Source organism: Daphnia pulicaria, chromosome 4, assembly GCF_021234035.1.
Source record: "Daphnia pulicaria isolate SC F1-1A chromosome 4, SC_F0-13Bv2, whole genome shotgun sequence".
Taxonomy (NCBI): Eukaryota; Metazoa; Arthropoda; class Branchiopoda; order Diplostraca; family Daphniidae; genus Daphnia; species Daphnia pulicaria.
In genome coordinates this window covers 4,223,833-4,237,039 of record NC_060916.1, presented here as the reverse complement: position 1 = coordinate 4,237,039, position 13,207 = coordinate 4,223,833, and the positions used below count along the sequence as shown (strand labels likewise).

At 42.9% G+C, this 13,207-nt stretch overlaps 1 protein-coding gene across 5 annotated transcripts in view; it reads left to right on the top strand.

The window, feature by feature from the left end:
- Positions 1–12,716, top strand: part of LOC124337950 — a 47,121-nt gene extending 34,405 nt beyond the window's left edge. For all 5 annotated transcript variants that reach the window (XM_046791976.1, XM_046791975.1, XM_046791977.1 and 2 more), the window contains exons 4-11: positions 789–878; positions 5,379–5,609; positions 5,730–5,914; positions 9,434–9,540; positions 9,761–9,852; positions 9,952–10,013; positions 10,098–10,812; positions 10,880–12,716. In XM_046791976.1, the coding sequence (XP_046647932.1) occupies positions 789–878; positions 5,379–5,609; positions 5,730–5,914; positions 9,434–9,540; positions 9,761–9,852; positions 9,952–10,013; positions 10,098–10,812; positions 10,880–11,962 (2,565 nt within the window). In that variant the 3' untranslated portion in view covers positions 11,963–12,716. The remainder of the gene's footprint in view (positions 1–788; positions 879–5,378; positions 5,610–5,729; positions 5,915–9,433; positions 9,541–9,760; positions 9,853–9,951; positions 10,014–10,097; positions 10,813–10,879) is intronic.
- The last annotated feature ends 491 nt before the right edge of the window (positions 12,717–13,207 follow it).

The following is a 13,207-nucleotide window of genomic DNA, read 5'->3' as shown; positions in this document are numbered from 1 at the left end:
TATCGCGCAGTCCCGCCGGTCGCCACCCACAACTCGGTTCGGTTGTTGGTCGTTCCCGGAGCAAGAGAGAGAACACACGAGCCGGCAATAGCCGGGCCCAGTTCCATATATTTGAGAGAACGGGCAAAGGAAATATTATATATATATAGAAACTTTTTAAATGTAGAAAATGAGAGGAGAAAAGAAAAAAAAAGGATCTCTCCGCATCACCGCCATAGTATTCTCATGTCACTGTTGAAAATGCCGCTCGCTCATACAATACAAGCCTTTTATTCACAATGAGAAGAAGGAAAGAAAAAAAAAAAAAGAAATTGGAAAAAAGAATAAGAAGAATAACTTTACGGGGGGGTCTCTCTCTCTCTCTCTCTCCTCGGTCTTCTTTTCTTTTATTTCTTATCTTATTTAATGGATCGTAAATCACGCTTTTTCTCTCTCTCTCTTCAAGCCGGAATCATCCGTATATATACGCGCCATGTTTTTCTTTCTGTTTCTTTTTCTGTATGAGATGTACGAAAATAAAAGAGAGAGAGAGAGAGCAGAGCTCCGGCTCAATCATCGTGCTTTAAATATTGATGATGACGTGATTTATATTTCTCAAAGCAAAGTGGAGCCTTTTATTTTATTTCATTTTATTTTTTTTACCTTTGGGTTCAAAATGGGGAAGCTGAACTTTCTTTTCTCGGATTATTATTATCTCGTTTAATTTGATTTGGTTAAATTGCGCCTTAGCGTCAACGGCAACTTTCGGCGAATTTGATAATAACTTTTTCTTATTTCTGCGTGTGCAGGCCATGAACGGATTCCTGATGATGATGACGCAAAACGGCAAGCTCCTCTACATCTCCGACAACGCCGCCGAATACCTGGGACATTCAATGGCAAGTTAAAAATAGACAAAAATAATAAAAAAAATAAATGATTATTTACCTTCAAACACTTTGTCTTATTTGATGGCGTTGTTTTCTTTTTTCAAATTACTCTTTCAATTTCCTCAATGTCGTCTTGTTAGTCAAGTGTCGAAATGTGTTGGGTCGGCGGGGCTCGTTTATGAAGAAAAAAAAGTTACGGTTTCGACCGGAACGAAATGAACAATAGGCAAAAATGACTACTTGAACGACCGGGCTCTATAGGCCGGGAGGTATAAACTGGGTATCCTTGAAACAATTTTATATTTTTCTACTTTTTATTTTAAAATAAGAATTACAGTATAAGTTTTCTTCTTCTTCTTCTTCTTTTTCTTCTTCTTATGAGTTTATGGGTCTTATACCTTTGGAGTAGATGATGATGATGGAGAAAGCCCCTTTTGCTTGATGGCATTTCTGGGCGCACATGAGGGTATCAAGTCTTGAAGGAATAGAATATCGTAATAGCTGAAATAGTGGCAGTAGGTGGTGGTGGTGGTGGTGGTACACAGTAGACGCTCATCATCAGGGCAGGTTTTTATACGAGGCGCACAGCAAAGTGCAATTAAGTGTGTGTCTTGTTCGTTTTCTCGTTGTATGTGTGTGCAGTTGAGTCTCTCTCTCTCTCTCTCTCTCTTGTTTCTTTTTGGCCCGGCTGGTTTTTCTCGAAAAAGCGAATGGCCTTTCTGCGCGTCGAGTTCTCCGAGTGGTCGAGCCACAACACGGAGAGAGAGAAACAAAAAATAGAAGAAGCGGACGAGAGAGAGTTGGAGGGCGCCGGTTTAAAGTTCCCACGCTGCTCCTGGATGTACTTCTCTCGTCCCCATATCGTAACATACAATACGAATATGACGGCGGATTATGCAAGGACACGGAAAAAATCTCAGACAAACAAGACAAACAACAAAACCAACAAAAAAGAAAAGAAACTGTATTGCGTACACAATGCTGTATAATATCTACATGATCCATCAGGCATCTGTTTTAATACGTAATACGATAAGGTAATAGATGGGAGAAATAAAACGAACGAGAAAAAACAAAAACAGAAACAGAAAACAAAAACAAAAGGCAAAAACCAACAAACACAAAAAAATAGAGTCATCATTTATGCTGTTGTATAGATGTGAATCATACGCTGTTTGTCTCCAGGGTAGAAAATAGAGAGAGAGTTTTTCTTTATTCTTTTCCTAGTCTGCGTCTGTGTGTCTGTTTGGCTCGTATCCTTTTGAGGAATCGCGGCTGGACGGCCGGACGGCTGCTGATTGAAAGGAGAAGAGAAGAAATCAGCCAATTTGTAGTCACACGGTCACACCAGGCCCCCACCGTTTCGTATAGGGAAAAAATAACTCGGAGGAGAACCAAATCTAATCAGAATGAACGTTACATGTACATGTCTGCTGCATCAGGAAGCCCAGCGCAGGTTTGTTTTGTTGTCTTCTTCTGCAGCGCTCCCATCAGCTGGAGATGTGTCATTCACCGTGTTGATCCATGCGCGATGGATGCCCACTCCCCGTGACGGCTGCCGTTCTTTTTCCACAATCCCCTCTTAGCTTTTTACTAACTGATTATGTAAAAAAAGAAGGAAGAAGAAGAAGAAAATATATTTCCTAACCTTTTTGTCCCGCTATTTATGCAGATCATTTCCACTTGTCCGGCGTCTTTTCTTTGCCCTTTTTTTCTGTGTGACGTATTAATTCTTGGCCTTTGGAAAGAGGGGAGGAGGAGGGCAGAACCCCAGTCAGCCATATAATCCGGCTTTAATTGGGTGGGCGCTGTATAAAGGCGAGAAAATGCGGGGGATATATACATTCCCCGATGAGATAGAATGACTTTACTGTATCAATAGGAAGAGAATTGGGGGATGTGGCTTCTGGAGCTGCTGCTGGCTATATATGCGCAATCCGGTCTGCTGCTGTTGGATGGCTGCGCTGGGCTGGCTGCTGTGTTAGCCCAGAAAAAAAAAAGTTGGTTTGTGATGGATGACCTCAGCACATTTTAGCACACAGAGACAGCTGAGCAGCATTATTCTTATCGCTCAACTGCTTTACTTTTCTTCTTCTTCTTCTCTCCATCTTTCCATCTCGTTCTCTCTTCAATATTTATATACGAATCAAAAAAAGTGTATATACGTGGTACACTATATATGCATGTAAAAATAGAAGAGAACTGGAAAACTTCGGAGACGTCAGAGTGGCAGCTCTAACAAGACTATTGAGAGAGAGAGAGAGAGAGGGGATACGGGGTAGACCTTTTTGGGGTTCTATTCGCGTTGTACACATATACACTCTCTGTTGTTGTTGTGTGTATAGATAGTAGCCAGCCGAGCGGCAAGCAGGTCATTCATCTTATCACAACAACAACAAATCACCATCTTTTTTTCTTCTTCTTCTTCTTCTCAAAGGTGTGAGATTTTTTTTTTGATTTTTTATTTGGAAATCTCTTTTTTTTCTTCTTCTTCTTTCGTTACATCTGGAGAGATGAGGCTGAAGGAATAAAAGAAGAAGAACTCCATATTCACGGCTGTTGGAATGTTTCAAATCTCCCCCGAAAAAAAAAAAGTTTTTCAGACAACAATATGCACCACATTCCAGTACGACTCCGTCATATGGCGCTGAGCTCTCTTCTTCTTCTTCTTCTTCTTGTTTTGTTTAAATCAAATGCGGATGAAATGTATGGGCTTTTTCGAACGGGATGTTGAATGAAAAAAAAAAGCAGCAGCTCTAGCTGCTCCTTCATGAGAATCAAAAACTGGCTAGAGTCGCATTTTTTGTTCCTTCTTCTTCCCGGATTTTCGTCTTCGTCTTTATACATTTTTTCTCGACTCTCTCTGAGCTTCAACCCGTTCGTTCTCCTTGTTTCGTTTGCCCCCAACTCGCTTTGATATCTTGCTCGCATCGAAATGAATGGATTATGGTAAGAGCCGGGGCCGCGCATTTCCGATACACACACGTAGATACATACATACGTATAGTGTAGAATGTTGTATATTTGTTATTTATTTATATGTGTTTTATTTTTTCTTTTCTCTTTCTGTGTTGGGTCCTCTATTGGATATGTGGAACCGTATAGTCTCGGCGATATTCTAACTCTCTCCGGGGCGTCATTTTTTCTTTTTCAACATGAAGATCTGGGACTCTTCTTTTATTTTCATCTCACATCTCACACACAAACACTCTTTTTTGGGGCTCTTTTTTTCTTTCTTTAGACACTTGGCGAGTTGTTGTGTTACTTTTATGGTGTCGACCGCGGACTCGCAATTGATTTAGTTTTTATTTTTTCTCTCTCTTCGCCAATACATTACAGGCAGCATATAAGATACCAAAGTAAAAATTCGGGTATAGTAGCTAGTTGGGAGAGAAAATTGAATCGCCTACTGTTTGCTGGGGTTTTTTTCTTTCTTTCTTTCTTGTTTCGGTCGGACGAATAAAAAAGTTGAGGGGGGTAATAATGTCAAAAAGAAACAACAATCGCGACAAACAACGGGCCGGCTCCCATCTCTCCGTGGAGTGGTGAAGCTGGGCTATTGTATGAGAGACGCCAACCTGCGCTAGACAATCGAGAAATTAAGAAAAGGAAAAAAAAAAAAAAAACGATTTTTGTATTTTTTAATGCGAAATGAGTAACAGAGAAACAAAAAACTTGTTTTTAATTTTGTTCTTCTTCTTGTTTTATACATATATTTTTTTTTTTGCTCTCGTCGGCCGGGTATACGTAGGAGAGGTCGAAGTAGCCAAGTAGAAAAATATATGATTGCGTCTGATGAGATTTGGCCGGCGGGCCGGTTTGAGCGGAGGGGGCAGAGCGCCCGCCGAGAGATGATGTCCTTTTCTCACGCTGCGACCAATAGGCCAACTCAAAGGATATGCCAGGGAGAAAACGAAAAGAATGAGAGAAGGAAAGAGAGAGAGAGAGAGAGAGAAAAAATGGAGACAGCAGACGGCGCTATCTGTACATTGTATTTATAAATATACTGTCTATTACACAGATAACTCTTTTTCTTTCTTTTTTTCCCCCCAGCTCTCAAACAGCCGATCGCCTATATATACATGTAATATGCATAGAGTCACAAGTACGTCGTATTTTTCTTAAAGAGGTCCATCACATACATTCTCTCTCTCTCTCCCCGCGCTCTCTTTGGTATTCTATTCCTTTCAGTCTCTCTTTTCTACTTTTTTTTTTAGTGTAACTTTGTGGCCGATTAACATCTCTTTATGTGCCGAATAATCTCGCCATTGGAAACGGTCTGTTCGTCTGTTTGTAAATGGGGGTCCCTATACGGCGTATCAACTCGGCGGGACTTTTGGGCAGGAGGGAGGAAGAAAAAAAAATAAAATCAAAATGTGGAATAAAAATAAATAAATAAAATAAATTGTATATTTAAAGATCGTGCCGGTTGTCGGTCAGTCGCATAACTAATCGCCTGGAAATCGATGGGTTTTTCATTTTCTTTCTTTCTTTATTTTATTTTCGCAGGAGGACTTGCTGATTCACGGCGACAGCGTGTACGATATTATCGACAAGCAAGACCATCAGAATGTCCAAAACGAGCTGGGACGACCGCCGGGCAGCGGCGGCGGCAACAGCGCCAACATCGGCGGCGGCCCTCACGCCGTTGTCGCTCCCGCCGACGACGCCCGCATCTTCCTCTGTCGCATGAATGTTTCGCGCAACGCTCGCAGGCAAATGCGATTCGGCGACCAAAAGGTACAGACATATTTTTCGCATTCCCAAATTTTATTTATTTCTTTATTTATTTTGGCTGACATTTGTTTATGCGTTTGAATGGAATTTGTGCGCGTCTGGGGCGGATGGCGCGATCGATAGGTGATACTCGTCGAGGGCCACTTTGTGTCTTACCTGCCGCTGTGCACGCGGAACGAGCCCGTCTTGATCGCCACTTGCACTCCGGTCGCCATGCCCGAGACCCGCGAGTGCGTCGTCCAGGGAGCCACCAACATCTTCACTTCTGTTCATAACATGGACATGAAATTCGCTTCCATCGACGCCAGGTAAAAACAAAAATACAAATATAAAAGACGCAGATATCTTTCAACGTCGGCTGTCGCTTTACATCTTGTTCGACCTGGTGGTGGTGGTGGAAAAAAAAGGGGGACGGGACTGCGGAGTAGGTAGATATTCATACCGATGGCGAGACAAGGGTCCACCTCACGCAACAACTATGGCGTTAAAATCCTTTTTTTTTTCTTCTTCTTCTTCTTCTTCACCCGAAGTGAATCCTCTCCAATAGCACGGAAATTTGAATCCCAAATAAGCGAATCGCGAGCGAATCGTTAAGACGAAGAAGTTTCACACAACAGCCACAGCAAGAAGAGAAAAGAAGCAAGAAGGAGAAGGGGGAAAGAAAAAAAAAAGTTGTTGGCCATTCAAAATGCCAGTCTGGCTGACTTATGACAAGTCTTCAATCAATTTCAAGACGTGATTGTATCGACGGGTACCTACAGCCAATAACCGTGGAATGGCAACGACTCCATTTCCGATGTAAATTCGTCGACGATCGACTCGAAGAGAAGGAAAGAAGAAGAAGAAAAAAGACCCAAAGCAGGCAGTTTTCAAACATTTATACAATCGAGAAATGAATCACTTTGCAGACGGAATTGGTCACGGCCTGACACACTCAACCCCCTCCTCACTGACGTAGTCGTTTTCCTTTTTTTTCACGGTCAGAACGAGAAACGTCGAAATGCAACGGATAGACGACGGAGATAAAAAGGGATTGAGAAACAAGAAAGAAAAAGATGAAGGAGAACATTCACGTTCGAAAAATGGGGAAACACGCGGGATTAAATAAAAAAAGGAAAACAGAAAAACCAAAAAATTATTGCTAAAATTGTCGCGCCCTTTTTTTTCCCATTTTGTCGGTGGCGAAAAGGAGATGGAGAGGAGGGTAGGGTGGCCATCAGGAGGCGGGGGGGGAATCCACCCGGCCCAACCGGATTTATAGAATGTGGTCGAATGCGGATGCACGATGACAGGGCCGCTTGATGAATGATGCTTCCAATTAAAATAAGCCCAAAAAAAACAAAAAGAAAGAACGGAAAAAAAATTAAAGAAACAAAAAATAAAATTTATATTTTATAATATGATTTTTAAATTTTTTTGTTTTTTTTTTTAAAAAAGGGACAATGTCAAAAAGACTCAAAGTATATAGTATGCTGCGCCGTTTATGAAAACACACGGGGCCGACCTTGGTTGGCTAACAAATGATGATTATCCATTCCTTGAAGGGAGATGGAGGGGAAATCCAAAACAAAAGAGAGAGATAGAGCGAATGAAAGAAATGAAAAGAAATAAAAGAAAGCCGATAAATAATAGCCCCCCCCCCCTTCATTTTTTTTGGTATAGTCTCTTTTCTCTCTTATCGGCGTTTTTGAAACTTAAAAAAAAAAAAGAGTTTGATCCGGTTTTCTTGTCTACTTTCCTCTCACGAAAACTAATGGGCTTCTTTCGGGGAAATTGATTCAAAACAGATCGGAAGAATTAACCTTCCTCTCCCGCGAGAATTGAAATATTGAAACATTCAAAAAGTATAATAAAAGAAAAGAAGAAAAAGAAGAAACCACCTGTCAGGTTTTTTGTATGCATGAACACCTTTCGGTTGTTTTTTTGTCACCTGGTCGTTATAATTGATTGACGACAATAAGCTTTTTTTTTCCCTTCTTCTTTTTTATTCGCCATCGTTTCTTGTTTTTTGACACCGGAGCTGGTGAATGGCTCCTAATCGTTCACTCTTACAAACGTATTGAGATTCAGCGTGTATACCCTTTCACGAAAAATTCGGTTCAACGTGAAACGATTTTCCTTTTAGTTTTTTTTTTTTTCTTCTTTCCTTCGAAATTCCCTGGAAGGTATATACGTACGGAAAAGGAGAAAATGGGTAACACATAAAATAGCCTACATGTGTATATAGATAGGAAAACGCAATCAAATAAAAACCACTCGAGACGGCTGATAGAAAAAGAAAAAAAAAACTGTACCGGAACCCTTGAGGCTACGTTTGGAACAAAAGAAACACTTTACGGTTCCAGCCCTAACGGTCTTCTTGTATTATTATTATTATTATCCCCCCCCCCCCTTCTTTTTTTTTTCTTTTGGCCAGTCATTTGATTCCTTTTTCCTTTTGGATTTATTCGGATTTTATTTTTAAATTTCTTCCTTTGAGCTTTAACAAAGTTATTTCTTAAAAAAATGACTTTTTAGGGTCATTTTTTCGTGCTAAATTTTTTTCCTTTTTTTGCTCGGGGAATAACATATTCCCTCAGCGTGAGTGGACCAAAGAGAAAGAGAAGGGCACCTGGCTACTTGCATTGACGTAATGAATTAGAACCACACCCTTATTTCCATTTCGCTAACGTGTACTTACACCGTGTCAAGTTTATCAGTACCTGATCTACACAACCCATGCCGGACAACATTTAGAAAAATAAAAGTTCGTTTATTATATATTTGTTCTCCAGAGCGCAATCGGGGTGAACGTAAAAAATCGAAATAAAATAATAAAGAGCCATTGGCCGAGAGAGGTTGCCATCTATCGTGCAAAAAGTAACGCTTTCGGCAATTGGATGTTAGACGGAATAAATGAGCGTGAAGCTCTATCTATTCATTCGCCTTCTCTCCCCCGTGGCGTATGAATCCATACCGTTTATTATTTTCCAAGAGGAATTACAACAATAGTAGGAAGGAGAAGAAGAAGGAGAAGAAATGAGGTGCTGAAGAAGCTGATGGCCGGGGCAACGGAGGAGAGTAGCGCATAGGAGGACAGGCAGCGTGTGCCTCTTATTCAAACATCCGGCGCTGGCTGGAGAGACAGAACTAAAGAAAAGAGAGAAAGAGAGAGAGAGAGAGAGAGAGAGATGATGAATGCGTGTCCTAAAACCTTATCTCATCCATCACTCGTGATGAAATATCTCCAGAGGTGCGCGCAAGGTAGTCGCCTGCGAACCGTCATCAAGTAGCAACAACAGCTGGGACGGGCTGGAAAGATGGCAGAATAGTTCTTTCACTTGCATTTCGAAATATTCTCATTTTCTTGGCTGGTTCCGTCTTCGATTCATCGAATCAAATTCAAAAAAATCTCGCGCCTGTTTTATTATTTCATTTCTATTTTTCAAACCTTCCGGGTGCCCCCTGTTGAGAGTGTGGACAGTGGGAGTCATCACTTTTGGGTAGGCCGTCACCTTCCCCGCTGTCTTGTTCTCTAATTGACGTCCATTCAAATTTGTTTTTCTATTGCCGTCGAGAGGTGTCGACTAGCCGCTATCCCATCGCCAGTATTTTTCCTTTTTTTTGGTCCATTCTTCTATTCTTTGACTTGTCAAGGTGACGTCTGATCAACATTCCTCATGTTCTTTTCATTTGTATTTTTCTTCTATGTTGTCCTGTTGCTGCTACCGGAATGGAAACTGTCATCTCATCGGCATCGTACCCTCGACAAATCAACAAACAAAACTGAATGACGTGCCGTATCATCTGTGTGAAAACACACCACCATCACTTGGCAACAACCACAGTGGCGAGTTCTACCTGGGCTATTCACGACAGGAGTTGCTGGACGTGTCGTGGTACCAGCTCCTGCACTGGGACTTTATGAGGGAAGCCCAATCCAAGCACAGATTAAGTAAGAGATTTTAACATTTCTCTCTTTTATCTTTTGCCCTCCTGCCTTTTTTTGTTGTTGTTGCGTTCCACTGTTCCCATTCCACAGCTGCCTCTCGACTCTCGCCCTTTTTTATTAATCGAGAAAAGTTGCGTAACAACAACAACAACACACAAAAAAATAGGATCAAATGCAAATGAGTGGGTTATTCACACTTTTCTCTCGTTATAATTCCTCACAGTCACTCAGTCGGAGCAAGATAGGTCCTGCATTCTACTTGTACGACTCCAGCGACGCAATGGCACTTGGCTCTGGATCCACTGCGTCCTGCAGGTACGTTTTCAATAGAGAGAGACGAGCGTTTTTAACGAGGTGTTTTTTTTTACCCGGCTGTCATGACGAGCACATTTGAATTTGGTTTCTTCCCGCCAGGTGAAGGACGCAACTGAAGCTGGACAGCAACCCGTCATTATCTGTACCAATCAGGTTCTAAGGTGACTATAAAAACCGGACTTGAGTTCGAAAAATGTTGATTTTGATTCAGTAAAAGTGCTAACGATTCTTGTCTCGTCCGGCAGTGAGAGAGAAGCCCAGGTGATGCGAGCCAACAGCTGGCTCTATCACTTCTATCTAGTGCAGACCAAACTCCAGTACGGCATGAATTACGAGGGCCAGCAACCGGCGCAGCAACAAGCCAGCACTTCGCGCTCGTCGGCATCTGCATCTTCGCCCGGCGGCGGTTATGGATATTCGCATCTGATGAACAACACCAGTCCCGTGCCGTCGTCCTCTTGCAGCGCGTCCGGCGACACATCCAACACCCCGCAACCGGTCCATTTCCAGCAACAGCCGCAACAACATCTCGTTCCGCCACCTCTGAACTCTCCTCTCTATGCCCCTCCGCCACCTCCTCACCATCACCATCCGCACAATCATTTATACTCCTCGCCGGTGATGGATACGTACCAGCATTTTTCACTGCATCCGCAACAACAACAACAACAACAGCATCATCATCAGCAGCAACAGCATCAGATCCATCCGCAAGGGGCTCAAAGTGGATCTTCCACCACTGGGTCCGGCAATGTGGTGTCCAGTAATCCTCATTTTTCCTTTGCCCCGTCGCCGAGTTCGGGGCATCATCATTCGTACTCGGGAGTCGGCGGGCCTTTCTCTCTGGGTCCTCAGGAGACCAGTCCTTATCATTCTGGTCATCAGCAAATGCAACAGAATATCAAGACGGAAGTATACCATTCCGATCTGGGCGACCGGGCGGAATTGGGCGGATATCATGTAAGTTTTTATAAATTTTTTTCTGGTTTGGATTTTTTAATTATTATGACTATTTGAAATTTGATAGATCAAAATAGAGGCTAAACCAGACGAGTTCCAACACACTTCCGGAATGGATTCTTCCGGCATGGGGCCTGGAGTGTATGGGGCCAGCGCAGTGAAAGAGGAACCTGCAGTTACTGAATCGCCAGAGGACCCCATGAGCCCAGCGTCTTCGCCGCCACGCAAACGGTACAGACTGATGGCCGCAACCTTGCCCAGCTCTACTCCTCCTTCCGCTTTCCCTCCTAACGGAAGCGGAATTGGGGGAGAGAATCAACAATTGCACCAACAAGCGCACCAGCAACAGCACCAACACCAGCCGAATGATTGGCATAGGAACCACCGGAGCGATCATCATCCGCACTCCGGCTACGGTCAATCCGTGTGGCCTAATGCCGGATGGATCAATACGAGCTATCCAGTCGGATTGGCGCAGCTGGAAGAGACCGGCTACGATAGCCCTGACATGGCTTACGACCGGGACAGCTCCTTTTCGCCCTTGATCGGAATTTCCATCGGTAGAGCCTCTTCTCCGTCGTCCTCTTCATCCCCGTCCAATCACGCCCTGCATCAGCGGAGGCTTTTGCTCCGCCGGAAGCAACACCAGCCAACGTCTGCGATGGATTCAAGAGATTCTTTGCCCAACGGACGCTACCATTCTGCCGAGAGTGTCCAACGCGTGCCGGATGTGTGCATCACGATGCCGCCGGAATTGTCTCCTCTGGGTTACGTCCTGACTCCTGCGCCAACTCCACCGGACGCTGAAGACGCTCCCTCCGTTTGTTACCCTCAAAACATTGTGGAAATCGAACTGCGGGTGCCTGCCTCACTGTCGTCGGAGCCGGACGGCGCCATCAGCAGCCTGAGTTTCATCAACGCCACCGCTCTAAGTGGCCCGCATGAGTTGGCCGAGAACCAGCAGGCGATCACGCTTCTTACGGCCAATCGCCACTATCTTTACCACGCAGCTGCCAATACGGCGTCTGTTGCCTCCGCAGCCTCCGCCGCGCCTCCTTTGGAAACGGCATGTGATCCAACTCATCCTACACCAGCCGTCGACTACCATACGCCGACCACGCCTACTAGTATGGATTATCCTAAGCCTTAATTTTTGCGGGCGGTGACTCGATCCGCCTCACATTCCAGCGCCGAGAACGCTCGTGTCGTCGAGATTGTGGTCGAGACGCCTCCTTAAACTATACTGTGTCTTGTGTGTATGGCATATTGCCAACTGAATGGCATAACTTTTTTTAGTAGGAGTTTCATTTTCATTTCATTATTGACAAGAGAAATTTCAACGACCAAAACTTTTAATCGGCAGAGAAAATGAACGGACATCCTTCCTGCTTAAAAAAAATTATGTGTTATCCAAAATTTGTTTTTAGCTGATTCAATCTCTAATAATATAGTGGTATACGATCCGACAAGTGGACTTATATATACTTGGTTCCAAACCAAGTACTGCAATTGCAATTATTTTTAAATTTCCTTTCAGATGTTTTTTATTTTTTATTATTTGTCTTTGCCTTTCCAAAAAGCGCTCCTTTACATTATTTCCTCCTTCATGAACATGAATGTTAACCTTGATTGCCCGCCAGTTAAAAGATCCTGAAACGATACTCGCTGCTTTTTGCACGTCTTGCGCAATCATTGACATTCCCTTATCTTTTCCCGTTACAAAACAAAAAATTTAATGATAAATGACAAAATGTTTTTATATTCCATTTAACGACCCCCGGTGATGGTATTTGTTGCCAATCTTGCTTTATAATGAAAACCAAATGGGATTTCTAATTAATCGGCCATTTTGATTATATATATATTTTTGTGCGTGTCGTCTAAATCTATTTCCATCGCTGTTAGTGCAATAGTGTCAATTCTCTGTGCTGTAGCGGATAGGAAAACATCTTCGCCGGCACCCACAACCTCCATCCATACTCCCTTCCGTACGTAAGCGAACCATGACAGCGATCTCTTGATGAAGGCGTTACCTTTTTAGCTGAACGAAAACTAGCCCCCACTCGAGCGGTTGTGGCCCTATTCGACTGTAAAAGATATTAAGTGAAATACTCTTTGATAAGCTGTTCTTTGCCACTTTTGTTATATCTTCTTCGCAAATCATCAGACTGGCTCCATTTCTATCGAGAATGGGTCTTAAATATTTCGTATTGATTGCTATGTAGCCTATATACTATCAGAGATAAAAATAAAAAACTATGATTAAAAAAAGATTCGATCGCTACAGTCTCGGCTACAGTTTTTTCTATAACATTTAACTTTCTTTAAATGGTCCTTTTTGCAGTGGTGTACGTTGGGGAAGAAGGATTTACATTGCAGTTTTCGTGTGCTCCCC